General features: G+C 41.9%; 1 protein-coding gene across 6 annotated transcripts in view; it reads right to left on the reverse strand.

Annotated features, from left to right (window-relative positions):
* Positions 1-231: 231 nt before the first annotated feature.
* The window catches only part of LOC104910854 (neuropeptide-like protein C4orf48 homolog), a 54,693-nt gene continuing 36,082 nt past the window's right edge, over positions 232-18,842 (reverse strand). For 2 of the 6 annotated variants that reach the window (XM_031553194.1, XM_031553195.1), the window contains exons 3-5: positions 11,030-11,187; positions 6,139-6,227; positions 235-2,703 (exon numbers count right to left, since the gene is read on the reverse strand). In XM_031553194.1, the coding sequence (XP_031409054.1) occupies positions 2,638-2,703; positions 6,139-6,227; positions 11,030-11,187 (313 nt within the window). In that variant the 3' untranslated portion in view covers positions 235-2,637. Of the gene's footprint in view, positions 2,704-6,138; positions 6,228-11,029; positions 11,188-11,342; positions 11,450-18,842 lie in introns of those variants that run through there. The other 4 variants (XM_010710448.3, XM_031553193.1, XM_019614981.2 and 1 more) reach the window with 4 other exon arrangements.

The following is an 18,842-nucleotide window of genomic DNA, read 5'->3' on the forward strand; positions in this document are numbered from 1 at the left end:
TGCAATTAAAACCTTTTGTAAAATACAGTTTCTTCTAGTACATTAACTTCATGAGCAATAATAAATTAAAGCTATGTAACTCAATTTTTAGTTAGTGCACCTTGCTAATTACAAGGAGCTTTATCACAGCTATCAAGTTCAGAGTATGAAGACTAAAAAAGTTCTAAAAATCTTTGCAGTACATTTAATTTCAAATAAGATTGAGTTCGATTTTATACTTCAACAAATAGGAGTACATTCATAAATTTAGCTCAAATACAAGATTTCTTGACTTTCTTATTCAAAATAGCACTTTTCCCTCTGAGAATTTTCCAACTAATTAAAGAGCAGATATTTATTACTGCATGAACATCTTAAGTTACAAATAAGTAACAAAGCACACCAAACAGCACAATGCATCTTGTATTTTTATTGTTATAGACGAAGAGGAGTACATCTCATCACTGCTATCACAGCTATAAATTTGCAGTGTCACTCTGATCCCCTTGAGAGCCAGAGAACATCCACTCGTCAGTCATTCCGCCTTTTTATCATAACAAGTTGCATATCAAAACTCAGCTGTGTGCAACCACTTTTCTAAATGAAAACACAGCCAAAAAAAGAAAAACAACCCAAAAAACAAACAAACAAAAAAACCAAACCAGCATTTGCTAACAGGACTTTGCCACATTCTTTAAGGTACCAGCAGAATAAGCATGCACAACAGCAATACAAAACCACAGACGTGCTGCTGTCCCCAGAAAGTGAGCTGTGCTGAAAAACCTCGCAGGTTCAGTGCTGAAATTCTACCTCTGCCAAAAATCAGTTCAAGATGTGTGCATTGCTCATGTTCAAATCAAAGTGGGAGTAAAGCAACCTAAGGCTGGAATTTGAAAGCAGTTGTGTTATGCCTACTGCTATAGTTGTAAAATAAACCACTCTATTATGACACCCTCTATTGCTTCCCCTCAGCCAGTTTCCAGTGCTTTAGTGGAGTGTAATGCAGAGAAGCACTCTGTTGCTGTGTCACAATGCTTCTCTTTCATACAAACTGGGTCCTGATGACCTATAAAGGGTTTTTCTGGAATACTACAAAGGTCAACAAAATTCCTACTTAAAATGAAGGTGGAAGGATGCTTTTCCTTACTGAGAATCAGCAGCCTTTCAAGTTACTTTGCCAGAGTGTATTCTAATACTGCATATTACTGGCTGTGACTGCACACAAAATATTCTGGCAGTGGATCATAGTTCCCTGTGCCTGCAGTGGTGGAATAAAATAGGAGAGAAGAGGCTTGGATTATAGCTCACTGAGCAGCCCGACAGCAGAATATCAGCTGCTTATAGAGAAATGGGTGTTTTGATAAAGGTTGACAAAATAACTTTGAAAACCACTGTTGTTGATACTTCTCCCACACCCTTGCTTGCATAAAATTTCAAATTCATACATAGATGCTCTAGCTGATCTCCACATTTCCATTCACCACACTTTGGGGAAGATATTTGAAGTTTTATGAAAATCTGTTACTCTGTACAATAACTTTCCATTGGGGGAATCTTCTGTTTTTCCCCATCCCGCCCACCCCCCCCAAAAAAAGGAAAACATGGGGAAAGGATGTGCCACTGTTTTTCAAAGTGTAACAAGGTGCAATCTTGTCTACTACAAGTGTACTACAGTGTAGCAACACTGCCTGAACCATTGTGTCCTCTTATTTCCCACTGACTGCAGTGGGAATATTAATAGCATCAGTGCGTAACCCATCACTGTGGAGCGAAATTCCTCCCTGCGTAAGTCCACGCAAGAGCTATGGACCATTTTGCTAGAACCTAAATATTTAAAAAACAGAGTTTGCAGGAGGCTCCTGGCTGCGCGGGCGTTGTGCAGGCGTTCTGCCAAACCTGCTGGAGCGGCCAGTGAGAGTGGTTCAGCCCAGGCTGTGATTTGCTTAATGAAAGACACTTCTCCAGAAGATTTTGGCAGACGCAATCAGTTCTATTGCCAGGCAGCATTCATGTGATTATAAACGTTAGTGATTGCATTAGATACTTAATAAATCCCTCCAAAAAGATCACAGCTACTATGTGGCTCTGAAGAAACAAATGCTGGGTACAGATTACTGCTTGCCGTGCACTGCATTATTGATAAAATTGGGAACAAATACCTTCTGTGTGCTGCCAGGCAGGCAGTGACAACTACTAATTTCTATATAAAATCACGACTGCGTGTTTGCAAATTTACAGCAAAGCATCACTGCAAAGCAGCTTCATTTTCTTTTTAGGGACACACTTGTAACATAAAAGAATTTGACTCCACTTACTCTTTGATAGATCTCTGGCAATTTACATAAGCTGAGGGGTTGGCCTGAGAGTCTAAGGACAATTTTTGGCTTAAGATAGCAGGAAAGTGAGATGCTGTCCCTACACAAATCCCAGGAATGAGACACTAACACTGCTTCTTCTTTTGACATTTCAGCAGATGCAATATCACATATAGTACTGATAAAGCACATCAAAGGAAAAATTATCTAACTGGGCTGTACCTGTTTGGATAAAAATTGTTCTCTTGCGGTGCAGCACTCCGTATCTTCCTGTAATTTATTCAACAGTGTTTTAAAAATGAATACATAATACATGTCCATTGGCCTGATCCCAGCGCTCATTTCAGTGCATTGCAGGAAAGCAGTCACACAGCCCTCTCTTCTCTGCTTTCAGGAGGAGTGTTTCTGTCTGCAGGGAAAAAAAAGAAAGAAAGAAACTGAAAAAAGCACTTTAAAAAGGTATGAGTATAAAATTGATTGACCTAATTCCTCTACACAGCTGTAGTCAAGGTGCTTTGCTGAGTGAAAAATCATGGTTATTAGAGTTGGTTTCCATCCAGAAAAAGCAACACAAAATAAGCATATTCAGAATCAAGAGGCATGGAAAGTATTTTTGTAATCCAAATGTTTTCATTTCCATAGTTAACTTCTAGGGACAGAGCTGTCAATATTATTAAAACGTCCTTTCTAAATGCTGAGCAAAATTCCACTTTCAGCTGCACTGCTCTTAATTCCTTCCCAGTGATTGATGGCTTCCTGTTGATGAAGCCTTCAGAGCAGTATAATTTAATTGTGCCAGATAGCATGTGCTAAGGGGCAGGTTATGCTCTCTGTTACACTGCTTTTTCTCCACTGGGTTCAATCCAGCTGTCAGTCTAACCATGTTGTCTGAAACTCACCACTTTTTAGGGCAGATTTGGACTTGAGCTTGTGGCTCTTATTTTAACCTGAGGTAGTTCAGCGGCAGTTGCCTTATTACCAACTCCATTTGAAGCCTCTAGAACCCCATCAAAAGCTTAAAAACCATTCTCTGTACAAAACATTTCAAGTTATTTGTTCTTGGCTTTAGAGTGTCTTGGTAGAAAATCATTTCCAAGCTTTCGTTTCTCTGTACTCCAGGAAAAACAATAATTGCAGATTCTCAAAGATATTTAAATATCATGTATTATTACAGCTTAGACCTTTTGTTGGCCTTGGCCTCACTTTTTGAGAAACAAAGATTGTACTTCCCAAATACTACTGTAATTTCAGAAGTGGGATCTCCTGAAAGACTCAAAACAGCAACAGTGGGCTGCCCAGGGAGGTAGTGGAGTTTCTCCCCGTGAGTGTGCTCAAGAAATATATAGATGTGATACTTAGAACATAGTTTACAGGGCAGCATTGGTGGTATGTGGGTGGTTGGACTAGATAATCTTAGAGGTCTTTCCCAACCTTAATAATTTTATGATTCTATGATTCTAAGTGTAATCATGACCGAAGATAAATATTTTCCTGAGCATAAATTTGTAGTTTTCAACCTGTGGTCTATGGTCCCTTAAGTAGTTTGTAGACTAACTCTGAAGAGTTTCTTGGGGAAAAGAAAAATCCTTAAGCCTTTCCAAGCTTAAATTCAACATAAATGGATTTCCCAATTGTACCGGGGGAAAAAAGCAACCAAACAAATAAAAACACTAAACCTTGGAGATTTCTTGTTAATGATAGACCAGAAAGTTATGTGAAACACAAACTCCTTAGCTGGTGTTCCCCTTATATGATGCTTCCTGACAAATTAAAACCAGCAGAGGCCAAATTAATAAATGTACCCTGTTCTCATAGAAGTAGCTGGGCGCTTCTACCCAAGGATCTACTCTGCCAAGCCCAGACTCCCTGCCACCAGCCCAGTGCCTCTGTCCCCAGCCATTTCCACTCTGCTGCTCACTTCTTGCTCTCACAATGCGAGCTTTGCAGGCAGAGGCTGTTTGAGAGATGTGTTTTCCTTCCCTCGTTTTATTCTTTTCAACCTAAGCTTTTGACATCTACCTTTGCATTAAAGAGGACTTGCTGACATTCCTTGTCTGTTTTCACTTATCAGCTTAGTGCAATGGCAAGCATTATTATTGTACACTCAAGAAGCACTGCTTCTTGGTTATACAATGCAATCCTGGATGAGTGAATGCTCACATTGCTGGGAGCCCAGTAGAAATCACAGAATCATCTAAACATCAGGCAGGCTTGGTTTTCACTGCAATGCCAACAAGCTGTTACCACAAACTCTGCTGAGGCATTACTCATGACTACCTACGGAAGGAAGAGCAACTCCGGGACCACTCAAATATAAAGTAAAAGACTTTGAGAGAGAAGTGTCTCTTACCAAAATTAACTGTGGCCATGTTGGCAGTGGCCAGGAAGTCCCTGACTGATCAGTCCTCCGTGGAGTTTGCCCTTAAAATTCTTGTTCTAAAGACTCAAAGGGTTGTTCAATGAAGTTATTTGTGTGTAAAACATGAAAAAATAGAGTTGGGTCAGTATCAGCCAAGCACTAGCAGTTAAGTGCAGATATAAAGGCAGTACCTTTCTGAGAACAGAGGATCATCTGTAGAGGTTTGGCCACGGCCTTTCATTTTTGTAACTGCACCATTTAATAATTTGTATTTAAATGAAGTGTCTCTTCCAGAAAGGTCTTCAGTACCTCCTTCATACAGTCATGCATAGGTACAAAACATTTCAGATGCATCTAATCCAAACAGGTGATGCCCAGCTGCACACCAGCACCAGAGAAGTCCGGCCCAGCTGCAGGGATGGAGCTCTGATATTTGCATTCTGATGCCTAATGGTTGTTGAGTTTTAGGCTAGTGCATGGGAAACTTCTGCAATGTAACCCATGCTGCACACAGATCTCTGGCCTGATCAGTTTGCTATTGATAGCTCATGAAAGCTGAAGTGACTCTACCCTCATTGTCTGGGGCCCTACATGATTGCTCAAGGTCACAAGAAACCAAAGGCAAAGCAACCTAATTGCCCTTAAGTGTTACACCTTGAGACGCAATTGATTTAACTCTGCGATTGACTGCTGATAATGCCAGTTTGAGCAGAATGTGACTCTGAAGGACAGAGGAGCCCTTCCCACCCACCAATGAAGACAGCACCGGCCAAAAGCAGCCAAACAGGAGCCACAGATGAGGCTCAAGTCTCACTGCACTTAAAAAGCTGCCATGTTGCCAACATATATGGAACTGTTAGGAAAGCAGAGGTAGTGCAAAGCGTACGAAGGGGCTTTATCATAAAATCATATAATTATTTGAGTTAAACTTCATCTACTCCAACTCCCCTGCTATGAACACAGGCTACTACAGCTCCACCAGAGTGCTCTGTGTACCCTCCTGCTCCTTGCAAACTGCCCTGTCTGTCTGCTGTGAAAACTGCCCAAGCAAATACTCTTTCCCTTTCTTCTTGGAAAGTATCAAAACATGAACAAGGAATATACATGCCTGCCTTTCCCCTCTGCCAGCCCTGCTTGCTACCTTCTTGCTATTCCATTCATCTACTGCTCCTACCCATAGAGTGATGAATTAAAAAGCAATGTTATGAGACAGAGAATAAACCTTCTTCTCATCCTTTTCTCCTGCACACATCTTCTTTTCTTCTTTATTTTATGCATGAATTGTCTGGGGTAATTCTTTAGCCTGTTATGCAAGGAGTCAGGCTACTGAAGCTCTCCAACCGGGTGGAAAATAATCTGCACTTGGTACAATCCTATTTGCTGGAAGGAAAGTGAGTCAGCAGAGATGTCTGCTGTGTGCAGACAGGCAGACCTTGCCGCTTGGAGACAAAGGCTAAGGAAAAGTTTTTCTACAGAAGCACATACCCGTGTGTCTAGATTATACGCCATCTTCTTTAAATCCTGCAACGCCCTCTGCATGAACTCAAACGCATGGCAGTCAACGCAGGGACGGCCTGGAAAATGGAATAGAAAAAAAGACATCACTGTCACAGCATGAAATCCGGAATGTAGCAGTACATTGAGGGAACATTCAGAGACCTTGTAATGCCAGGAGAAAAAACCCATTTTACCAGGACCCACACCTGCATGGATGCAAAGTTAAGGCTGCCTATGGCCAGGGCTCTACCGATCTCTGTGCAAATGCTCACTTCTTGAGTGAGGACCAGCAAAGCATGAGAGTGGTTTGCTGCGTGACCTTTTCTGAACACAGCCCAAGTTTTGTTCTGCCTGATGCTGAATGCTTTCAGCCCCCATCCTCTCTCTTTGAAATGGAAATCCCCTGTTCCTCCCCACAGGTGGGTTAATTCTCCACAGATTGGCTGCAAAGAGCAGTTGCAGTGGATCAAGAATCAGACAGCCAGCTCTGCTTGTGCAAGAGCAAGATCTTACAAGAACAGCTTGGCAAGGGTCAGCACCAGATCTGTATTTGCTTCCTTCACCTGCTGCTCTGTTTTTTCTCTGCCAGTAATGCAAAGTGTCCCACTGGCTCTGCAGCTGGTGCCAATGTGCATGCATGCACAGAGGGGCGAGTCAGGGGGAAGGCAGAGAAAGGAAGAGGAAGGGATGTGCCAACAGCCTCCTGGCTCACTGCTGGGCTTGGGCATTTCTACTCTGCCAGGATTCATCCTGCACTGATCCTGTGCCCTTTAGTTACAAAGTAAATGGAGTACATGCTTTCAAAGGAAGAAATTGCAGACACTGGAGGAGATGTATGGGGAATGGAGAGAGGTGAAATTTTACATTGATCACAGAGCCCTGACTGTGTCTGTGGGGAAATGCTAAAATCTTTGTCCCCAGGCAGCCACTTGTGCTGCTCTGACAAAGCAAAGTGAGTGCAAAGCTGCTGCTGAGATGGCTACAGAGCTCCCTGCAGCCTGTTATCAGTATTTCAACAGTCAAACTGTTCTCACCTCTGAGCATGGAGGAAGAACCTGAATACTCAGTGTGTTGTTGGCAAACCTGCCATTCACTTGTGGCCATGGCCTACTCTTTTCCAGAAAGCAGCCTACCCTGGCCTATTTGTCTGCCCTGAAGTGAGTGTTGCCATATTGCATGTGGAAACAGGAGCTGCACTCAGTGATCCTTGTGGGTCTCTTCCAGAATACGATACAACACTGTGACATCCCAGGATGGCAATATCCAGCTGTTCAAACTGACCTGTCACTTTGACTTATAGGGCACAAAGAGGGCTCACTGAAGCAGCATCACTGCAGATGAGGAGACAGCTGTAACTGGGAGGAGAACAGCCAGGAAGGCAGCTGGCTGTGAATCTTCCACTCATGCAGCCCTGCAGAGCACACATCTGAGCAGAGCTTTGGAAGTTAAGGCATTGCTGAACTCATCATTGAACTTCTTGCACAGAACAACCTGAATGCAGTTCCCCAAATAAAACAGGGACAGCAAATCCCCACTGTCTGACAATTCTACAGCTACAGCCTGATTTTTATCAGCAGAAACACCCAAGCCCTGACTCTGGCTGAGCTTTTAAACTATCATAATAGCCAGCTTCTTGCAGAAGACAATATCAGATACTTTGGTAATATATAAGATTAAATAGGTGTGCTCTTCATGGGGTCTACTCTTGGAGTCTGAAAGGACTAAAATTAGCCTGTGGTACTTCCAGAGACAGGAATTAATTAAAATAATTACAATAATTAATAAATAACCCCCCAAGTTCACAGTGGTGGCCATGCGTGGTCCAGCATTACTTCAAGCAGGCAACTGATGTAAAAACTCTCAATGAGAGTAATAGTGGGATGGGCTTGGATGGAATGGGATGGGATGGGGTGGGGTATAACCTACTGTAAAGAACCTGCTTTAGCAGGATTGTTGGCCTAGATGATCTCCAGAGGTTCCTTCCAACCCCTACAACTCTGATTCTGTGATCAAACCTCTGGATTAGACCTAGCAGTGTTATTTTAGGCTACCAAGAGATGTGAAAATAGACATCCCGAGTCCTGGACCTTTTTCTCACATTAATTTGACACATTGCTTCTTGAATCCATGGGAACTTTCAGCATCTGCAACATACTGTGGCAATGAGTTCCACAGCTCAGCAGCTCACTCTGTGAGCAAACTGTCAATCTTGCAGGCTCTGAAGTTAACTTCTACTTGTGTCACTTTATGCCTCCAATTTTTGCCGTGGAAGAGACATTTATTACATAATCACTATCTTTGCCCCACTTCTGACTTTGCCGATCTCCATCACTCCCTGCCTCAGTGTCACCCTTCCAGACTGAACAGCTGACCTGCAAGCTGCTCTACCAAGCTGGGCTCATCCTCTCTTTATGCTCACTACATTTTCACTAAGATGCTTGTGAACATTTCCTCAAACTAACTCTGTCTGGTTTCAAAGGGGGGTTAAGCAAATCTAAATACATTCTGCTTTCTGTCCTCAGCTGTGTGTTCCCACACTTTCCCTTGCTCACAGCAGCAGAGACCATGCAGTTGCTTGGTCAGCTGAATTGCTGATTACTTTTTTTTCAGACCAGCTCCTGAATGCACAAGTCCTGGGGCCAGAACGAGGACAAGGGAGAAAGTTCTGGTGAGAAGGGCAGAAGCAGCACAGGCTTACATCAGCTTAAAGGAATTGTGGAACCAAACCTTAAGTGCCATCATAGCAAAATACAGCAGAGTGCTATTAATTCCTTGCTGACAGCTGGGAACAGGCTATCATTCATAGGAAGACTTAACAGGTTTGTGGATTAACATAATGAGAATTATCAAGAGTCAGCTATAATTCTTTAAATGGATCCTGTCAGCATGAAGACTTGTCTGCCTTTGTGTGTTTGGGGAGAACTGGGGGAGGAGAGCTTAAAATATGCTTCTTGGCTTCTTCTTTTTTGTGAAAAACTGGAGCTGAAAGTACTGTGGAAGTATAATTTACTTTCCCCTGCACACACATGGCATTTACTCTTTGTATTTCTTGCACCTTGGCTAATGCAACCAGACCTTCTTTCTTCAGTTCCACATTTCAGCCTTCACAGTGGGCAATCTGGACTGGAAATGCAATGGTAGCTTGGGGAAATTGCCTAATTATTTTTTAGTGGATTGCTCTGAACTTTAAAGAAAATACTCTTGAAAGCATTAGCAACAGCACTTCATACTTGAACAGCCTTTGTAAATGCAAAGTAGTGTGTATAAAGTATAAGGACTTAATTAATCACTCCTAATCAACATTATTCAGAAAGAGCTGGGCCTGGCTCTCTTGACTGGCAGAGAAAAAGCGAAGCGGAGTGTAGGCGATGGCACCCCAGGCCAGAGATCAGTGTCACACAGTAGCACAAGATCTCACAGCACTGAGAAGATAACATGGACTTAAGTATATCCCCAAAATGGGTCAGTGCCTAGGAGGATAGAGACTTCAATGAGAAATAGCCTATGGAGCTGACATCAAGCAGGAAAGATTCAGGAGTGCCTGTACTAGATCACATCAAAGCTCTGTCTGGCCCAGTGTCCTGAACTCCAGGCACTGTGTCTCATTTTAAGTGTCTAGGAGCATTTCCAAGCTTTGAGAACAGCTGGCACTCATGGGCAAAGGAGGGTACCTGGAGCACAGAGCAACTGTGCAGCATTTTCTCAGCTACTGGCTGATGAGGAGCATTGCAAGGTCCTTGTTGCTTTAAAACACTGTTCCTGCAGCAGCAAGGAAATTTATAATTCATGATGAGTCAGGAGCCTTCCTCCTGGCCTGGACTCAGACATAAACAACATTTGTGCATTCACAGCAGTGCTGCCAGCCTCTGTGATTCAGGACAGAGCAGTATGTCTCTGCAGAAACACTGAGTGCCCTCCATTCCTCATTCTCACATGCAAGAGCAAAACAAGACAAGGAATCTTTCTCAAGCGCTCCTCAGGGGACTTAGAAGCCTGGTCACAGGATATCAGAAAGATTAGACCTTATTTGGAGACAGTGGCCAAGTGTTTGTTCTGCAGATAAAATGGGAGTTTCTGCTACACAAGAGGAACAAGGAATCATCGCATACTTTTCCTTCAAGATGTCTTGAGTTACCTCTGCTATCATAGACACACAAAAGTCACATAGAATTTATTTTCTAAGCCTGGTATTCTCCTTGAGAAGACAGTACAGACCACTCACCACAAAATTAAAGTTAATGAATGCATGCCTGGAAAACAGACACAAGATAGAGGTGAGGCCTCTTTTAGAACAGACCAACACTTATCACTAATAAAAAAAATCCAAGAGAATGAATAAAGAAGAGAATTCAGCACTCAAATCCTGTGGAGGAAGTCATGGGTGTATTTAAAAATTAAAAATGCAATTTAGGAAAATAAGATGCAGGGACTAATTCAGATCTCATTCTAAATATTTGAGTAGTAAAGTAAAAAGACAGCTGTGATACAAAGTGAGACTAAGAACTAAAGACTGGTTTGTATGCAATTAATTTCCCCATTTTTAACAATAAAAGATCTCAAAGAGGGTATTTAAGCTTTCAGTGAGCAGCTACTTCAAACTACTTGACCATAACACTCTGAGAACACTGACTCCATACCCTAGTGTCTTCCAACTAGTGCCTCATTTTACAGCTGAGGAAGTTAAACAAGAGACTCGCTCAAAATGATAGAAGAAATTAATACAGAGCTGTGATCCAAAGCCAAGAGCTCCCAGCTCCAAGGTGTGCCTGAGCCAGTCAGCAAGGTACCCCCGGAGCCATCTGTGTGGCTGCAGGGGCAAGAGGAGGGCACAAAGCAGGACGCGTGCAGCGGGGCATGAGCGCAGCACGGCAGTACGTACTTTCGGCAGGAATGACACTCCCCGAGTCCTGGCTGGCCCCCACAAGCCTCACGCTTAGCAGGCCCAGCACCGAGATGAACGGGATCACCACGCGCATCGCACTCCAGGCAGACGGCAACGCCATCGCTCGCGTCAGTAATTCAAGCTCTCTTCCCAGCCTGGAATGAGGAGAAAGAGTGAAAATCAGCAGTTTGCTCCCCACAAAGAAGGAGATGAAGTGCGATATGCAAAGTACACGCAAAGCCACATGCATGCATCGCTACGGTGACGTCTGTGGGCTGCAATACTCCCAAAGGGCCAGTTTGCCCAGTACCTGAGCTTTCTCTTCACCCGTGGAGCAGCTGAAACAAGCAGGCGAGACTCCAGCATTCACTCTGAGCATGCGTCCCCCTGCATCCCCCCTTCCCCGATTAGGGTCATTGCCATGGAGATTTGCTATAGCAACACAGAAAAATTGGAGCTGCCAAGTGGAGGAGAAGATTTAAAGGGACCACAATGCTGTGGATGGTCACTGCTGTTCTCTTCTGCCTCCACCCCTTCCAAGGCCACCTCCTCTCCTCAGTGGACACCAGATGCTGCCGTCCACATCAGAGAGTCTTGGGCAATGTTTGGGTTGGCTGCTTTTATTCTTGAAGGGACGGTGCTGAACCATGCAGCTCCCATCCTTTGCTTTAACTGTAAGTCGCTTAAAGTGAGATTTTGTTCCCAGAGATTACAAATAAGAAGGAAACTCAGAAGTTTGCTTGGTAGAAAAAAGATGCAGTGACTGCTGGTGGTGTCTCAAGTTGCCTTGTGTAGAAGGTCCAAATGTTGTTTGTTGTTCTCAGTCACTGAGGTCTTCATAAGGTGATTCAAGGCATGTGTGTCCATCAAAATGTCTCCACTGACATTGTAAGAAGACAAGACTGCCAGTCCAAGCTCTGGAATTGGGTGCCTGAGGTGAGACTGTGTGAAATGGCCCAGTTTAACACCGTCTGTCTTTTCACAGGCTTCAGATGCCTGCTAAATGAGCAGCTCCACAAGAACCAGGATGTAATGGAACAATATTGTACAGTTTGACTGTAGGCTCATCTAGGGCTGGTCACATAGTCTAGCCTTGATCTGCAGTTTTAAATAACACCAAATGGAAATTCTGGCACAAAATCTAAACGTTACACTTCCATTTACTGTGGCATATGTGTTTTTAGCACATACATTCATTTTGGTCCTGTGGGCCATATCACACTCTTCATACATGAGCTTAAAGAGGAGGACAGAAAGCAATTACCTACATGTGCAATGGTCTTTGTTATGTGGGTAGCATTGTTTATCCTATTATTTTTTTCAAGGTACCAATGTAGTCTTTTCTATAGTTGTAAAGATTATATACAATAATTTCCATAGATGCTTGGTCTTTTCAGTAGGTAGGTGAGACAAGCAGCACAACCCACAATAAGATAAGGAAACAAATGTGACATCTTGGGGAAGGAAAGAAACCTCAGAATTATTAAACAGACATTTTTCCCATCTTAAGTGTGGAAAATATAAAAGGGGATCAGAACAGAGAACTTGGGAACATTTTGAACAAAGGGAATCTGAATGTCCTGAAATATGCCATTCCCAGGATGCCAAGACTCCAAGGATACCTACACATAGTTTGGCAATATCCTGTAATTACGGTCTAAATACCACAACTTAGTTTTGCTTAGTTGTGTATACTTGCAATAAAGCTTCTTTGTTAGTGGATGAGACTTAGTCTTGTTTTCTGACTGCTCAGCCACCCACTATCCAGGCTTAACACTGTGATAGCACCACAGAAGGAGTACTTGCTGAATTGGACTACTGCCATCCAAACACTACAACAACGCTGAACTTGCTCCCACTCGTAGCAGTGGGGGAATCTGCAGTAGGGCCCTCTCTATCCACAATCTAATGGGGTGGAAGGTGCTACTTTTGTATTAAAACACACTACTCAGCTTAAAATAATGTCCTTTTTTTCATTGCTTGGTACCAACATAAAATAATCAGACCTTGCACTTGCAGAATCCATCCAGTTTTTGCCTCAAATGCCATGATCTTTAAGAAGCATGAAAAACATTCCCAACACCTCTTGTTAGCACAGGTGTGTGGTCCAAGATGCATTTCTCAATTCACAGAGCAAAGAGCCAGTGTCTGTGATAACTTCCAGAAATCTGTGTTTTTCTATCACCTCCAGCAAGGTTGAAGAAGAGAGAAGTAATTGAATGACTTCCTTTGCTATTACTTTCACTAATGCATACCTCTATGACTAAATGATATCAGTATTGCTTTGAAGGAAGAGAAAATTCCAGCAGAATCACAGGAGTCAATTTGCTGTCTGAGGAAGGTCATAGTGAATGCTAGAGGGCTACTAGAAATATTTATTCTTCGTTTCCTCTTTTTATCTAATCTATAACTAATTATCACATGCTAACAAAAGAAGGGTTTCCTGCACAATAATTAGAAATATCCGGACATTTATTGGAAAGACTATTAGTGAGGACAGACATCTGGTAGCTCCCTAAAAAGTCATTTACTGACTTCTAAGCATTACTGAAAATTACAACTTTGCAATGAAAGAAGAGAATGTATACACCAGTTAAAATCACTAACCAGAAAGGCCTGAGTTAAACATGTTTGCACAAAAGGAAGATGCAGGCAAGTGCTCGAATGGTAGAACTCCAATATCATGGTTATGGTACACAAGGCAAAATTAGGGAAGTTAATCACAGCCTAATACGCAATGCTAAGTCATTGTCTGTTAATATGGTCATGAGTCCTTTGCTGAACTCAGAAGAAAGCACAGAGACAGAAGAATCTGGGTCTGGTTACTATTACTTGAATAATAGAGTGGCGAGAGAACACAGGCATAACACCAGAATGGTCAAGAAAAAAATGTGATGCAAATAGTGAGAAGCACAAAGGCCTTGTGGATAGGGAAAAGCCAAACTTAATCAACTTCAGGCAGGTTTCTGCTGTGAGGTCACACATCACTGTGAGAAGAAAAGCAACAAAACTGCTACAGGGCCCACATGTCACATGGGGTCTGGAAAGACTCAGACCAAAGGTTATTTGGCATTTTGTTAGTCACCTGGGTATTCAGTAAGCAAAGTGATTATTATTATGTAACACCAGCCTAGAAGGTTATAAGAAACACCAGGAGAGAAGACTAGAATTGCAAATCATACAGACAAGTTGAAAAAAAAGTCCAAAAACAGAATAAAATTTGATAAGGATGAGGACAAGGTGCTACACTTCATCAGGAATAATCAGGAGCTCCCATTTAGAATGGGGAACAGCAGGTGAAGTGGCACTTCTATGGAGGAGTTAGGGAATCATGAGCTGAAATCAGTCTGCAACATTCTGTCATTGCCAAAAAAAAAAGGCAGTTATATCAGGATGTACAAAAAAGAGTGCAAGAGCTTATATCCTTTCCATCACAAGGTCTCAACAGTTGTACTACATCTGGTTTGGTCACTGCAATACAAGAATGGTAGGAACTAGCAGAAATGACTGAGGTTTAGGAATTGTGCTCTCCCAAAACAGCTAGAAGAACTGAGGTTGTGTGGTCTGAAGGAGAGAAGGGGACATGAAATTCAAGAATACAGAACGCTGTTGTAGAGAAACCATAATTCTGGGTGTCTCTGAAGGATTGGACAAGAAGTAAGAGATTAAACTTTATCCAGGAGGCACCACCAACAGCCCTTCTTTATGGTAAGAACAGCACTGGAATGGATTGTCTGTGAAAACAGGAGGGCATCTAAGATTGTAGGTAGAAACTTTACATCTTTTAGGAATAGCATGGGGATGGTTGGCCCTGCAATAAGACAAGAGGTAGACTGGGAGATTTCTTATGGACATAGTTCCTTTCCTGCTTGTTGTGATTCTATATATGTTTATGAGAATCATTTTGCTTCCCAAGTACTTACTTCTCAGCTGTCTGTGTAGCAACTCCTCCAGCATAAACACAAACACTCCTGGGAGAAAAGATGCTGCCTTTATGCAACATCTGAAATTCTCCTTCCTCAGTTAGAAGGGCAAAGGCAATGCTTTTCTGGTCTACACAAGTAAAGTGTCAAAAGAGCATTCCCATTTTTGGATGGGTCACTGATAAAAGAATTTAGAGACATTTGACTGGCAGCTGCCAGGGTGCACAGGGTCCTAGCAATCCTTTAAAGTACTATTTTACAGTTTTGCAGATGAGTTGGGGGCTGACAGGCTGGTACGCTGTAGATGCTTCAACACATAAACAGAATATACTGTATTGTTTTCTTCTGACAGATACCTCAAGCCCTGAACTGAAAATCAGAGCACCTTCTGCATGTTGCATTTTATGCCATGAAACAATGATTCACCTTGGCTTGATGGCTCAGATAGTTTGATAGCTTTAAACACTAAGTCAGAGTTCTGGCAGGGAAAAAAAAAAGTCTCCCTCGTGTCAAATGATTATTTTGCTCTGGTCAGCATGGCTTGACAAGTTCAAGCCCTTCAAGAAATAATCAACTCAAAAGGGATCTCTTGTACCACGCTGTAAAATGTGGAGAAAGATCCAAGCTTGATCAGTTTGCCAAAAATCCCCTGAAGCCAAGAGTGACAAGCATCTTGAGGCAATCCCTAAAGCCCAGAATGCTACGCAGGGGGGAGCAGCAGTCAAGTTATTGTGGAATGAAGGTCAGTTCATGATTTTGCTTCCAAGAAGAAGTAAGAACCACTGGCAAAATGTCTGAGTTCTCCTGATTTACATTTGAAGGTTTGTATAGGACTGCTGCAAATCTAGCAACTGTTCACTGTGCTGGACAGTGTGTAAGTTTACAGCACAGGCAAGAGTTACGTATTGTATGTCCACTCACAGCCTGAGCACCATGGATGGTAAAATCCATTTATTTGCCCTGCTACTGCTACTATTATCCCTGTCTGGGAAGATAAGTTTTTATCTTTATTTTTACTTGCTTGAGAACTGTGCGTGAAAATCCCTTCTGAATTCACGTGTTCAGAGGGCAGTTGATGCTCAGGGAGTACCTGCAGGCACTTTTTTAAGTGATGAGGGTTGGGGCAGATAATTCTGTGGCTACTAAAACCAGTGTGACAGAAGGCACAGGCAGTTGTCCTCTGAGCCACCTGCATGTGCAGACAGAAAGGGAAGGTGAGAAGGGTTTCATTTTGTTAGAAAAGCTACTGATGTCTAGGACACGGCTCAACCCTCTGTGGGTAAAATACAATTTGATTTTACATTGTACATAAACCATACCTCAAATGTGCAATACATTGGCTGTCAAATGGCATTTAAATATTGCTCAGCTCCCTCTTCAACACAAGACTGAACTGTACATTAGTTATATTCAGTGTTGATGGCTGAAACCAAGTACTTTTCACAAACTGGATGCTTTATTACACTGTAGCTGTAGTCTGGGAAGAATTCAAGAGGCATGTGTATCAAACTTACCACATGGATGATTTGATTTGATGATTTGTCTCTAGATGGGGAAGAGAAATAACTCACACTGCCCAAAGATTTGAAAGTCGATTTATAGCACTAAAGATTACTTCCAATGAACTATAAGCATTCACAAATGCTATTAACTTTGATTCTGGTCTCAAAGTTTGTGCCTGTCTCTGGCCCCTACATTAACCTGACAAGTTTCAGAGTAATACCATTAATTAGATCTTTCTCAGATGGTCATCTTTTTAGGTTGTGTGTGACAGCTCAACAGATAAAACCTTATTAAACCTCATATAACTGGAAACTTTAAAGTTAGTTGGGATTTATGCACAGGAAAGTGTCAAGTTTCACCAGCTTCTGTGAAGAAGCCACAGAAAAAAAGAAGACAAATTTTATCAATATTGTTTGATAAATGACAGTTGTTTAGCTCAAGAGTTAGTCCAGATGTGACATGTAAATGTACTTTGTGATATCACATCCACCCAGTAATTCGGACTAGACACAATTTTGTTATACAAACAAGCTCCTGCACTTTCTGCTCGTTTCTTAGAAGAGCCACGTAGAATATCTAATAATCACAGCAAATTAGCATGCATGAAAATTTCTTTGCACTTAAAGCAAAAACAAAAGCTGTGATTTGTCTTTTCTTTCTGCAACAATCAACACAAGACCTGAACTGTTTTAATGAAACAACTGACACTTTACAGAGGAAAAATGCAGCCCTGCAACTCTTTTTTTTTTTTTAACGTTTTAAGCCACTTCCTAATATTTGGGAACTTGAAGCCCTTGAAAACACTGTTTTCCCAACTCCCCATAACACTACAAAGTTATAGTTGGAATGGAAATTGGAGTAAGGTTACAGAATATTTACATGGAGATTAAACTGCAAACCTATGCTTAAAGACAAATACTTTGTTTGAAACTAGAGCAACGGTTCAGCATATTTTACATTATGAATTGTATAAGTTAGCAACACCTGAAGGAATGATGGGCACCATCCAGTGCTGTAAATAATGTTTGTTCCAAACAGCTTTCAGTGCAGTCCCAAAACAACAGACAACCACATAATGCAGTATAGGTGAAGAGACAGGGCAAGGTGAACAGTGAGAAGCGCATGCATGCTCTGATGGCCCTGTCAAATGCAGATAAAATAACAGTTTGGATTTAATGGGGATCTTCGGATTTTGAGTAAAAAAAATTCTTGTAGGATACACAGTAGTGATATTAAGTATGACAAGAAGAGAAGGGTAGCCTGTTGGTACTAATTCTTTCTAGCCCTCAAACTTTCGTTTCTCAAAGCAAGGCCATAGGGCAGAGAAAGAAAGCAAGGCAGGACCAGGTTTATGTGTATGAAGGAGACCTTATTGTCTGACTAACCACATAGATCCTTCTTGGCAGTAAGCAAATAGTCTGCAGTACCATTTCCATCCTTATAAAAAGGAAACATTACTCCTGCTTTGGAGCAGTCTCTGCAACACACGGGGCTGCAGAAGCACAGCCACTGACCTACTTAAGGGAGAAGGTTTGTGATATGAATTTAGAAAGCAGAGTTCATTTCTACACATAAGGACAACTGCACTAGATCATACCACAGATCATCCTATGGCTAGTATCTTACCCTTGGCACTATCTATTTTGGGGAAAAGTATAAAACAATGTCTTCCTAAAATGCTATTAAATGGCAACAATTCGTGGTTCAGGGACCTTTGAGTACCAAAAGTTGGTATTTTTATATTTAACAGTCCGCAATAGAGTTTTCAGGCTTGAGTCTGAACATCTGCTTCTTCAGCTCGTACACATATTTAAAATCAGTAACATCCTGTAGCGAAGACTTCCACAACTTAAACATGCAGGAGGTTACCAGAGTCATTCTTCTATTTGCTCTGATTCTGCCACCAGCTGGTTTCAATTCACTGCACTATTCTTCTTGTTTTGGAAGGGGCAGCAAGCAGTCATTCTCAGGACACTCATAATTTTGTAAACTGCTGTCATGTCCTTCTTCAACCATCTCTTATCCACAGTGAAGATTTCTGATTTGTTCTTTGCACATTACTGTCTATAATCTTAGTCACCTTTGTCAGCAGTTTGGCTGGTTCTGCTGTATTCTTTTGCTCTATGAAAATAGTCTCGACTCTTGCCATTGTGTCATATTAAACCTGAGAATATATACTCAAATTATTCAAAAGTTTCTGTTCACTTGCCCAGAACAGACATTCTGGTTGCTGAGTGTAATTTCCAGACCTCCTTGCCAATCCTTTTTTATAAGTGTGTGCCATGTAAGTTGTTTACTCTTCTCCTGCTATTAGGATGGTTTTGAACAAGTAGCAACAGAGGGCAGTTGTTCAAAATTAAATTAAAATAGATAAAGTGGGTTGT

This window comes from Meleagris gallopavo, chromosome 4 (assembly GCF_000146605.3).
Source record: "Meleagris gallopavo isolate NT-WF06-2002-E0010 breed Aviagen turkey brand Nicholas breeding stock chromosome 4, Turkey_5.1, whole genome shotgun sequence".
NCBI classification, from domain to species: domain Eukaryota; kingdom Metazoa; phylum Chordata; class Aves; order Galliformes; family Phasianidae; genus Meleagris; species Meleagris gallopavo.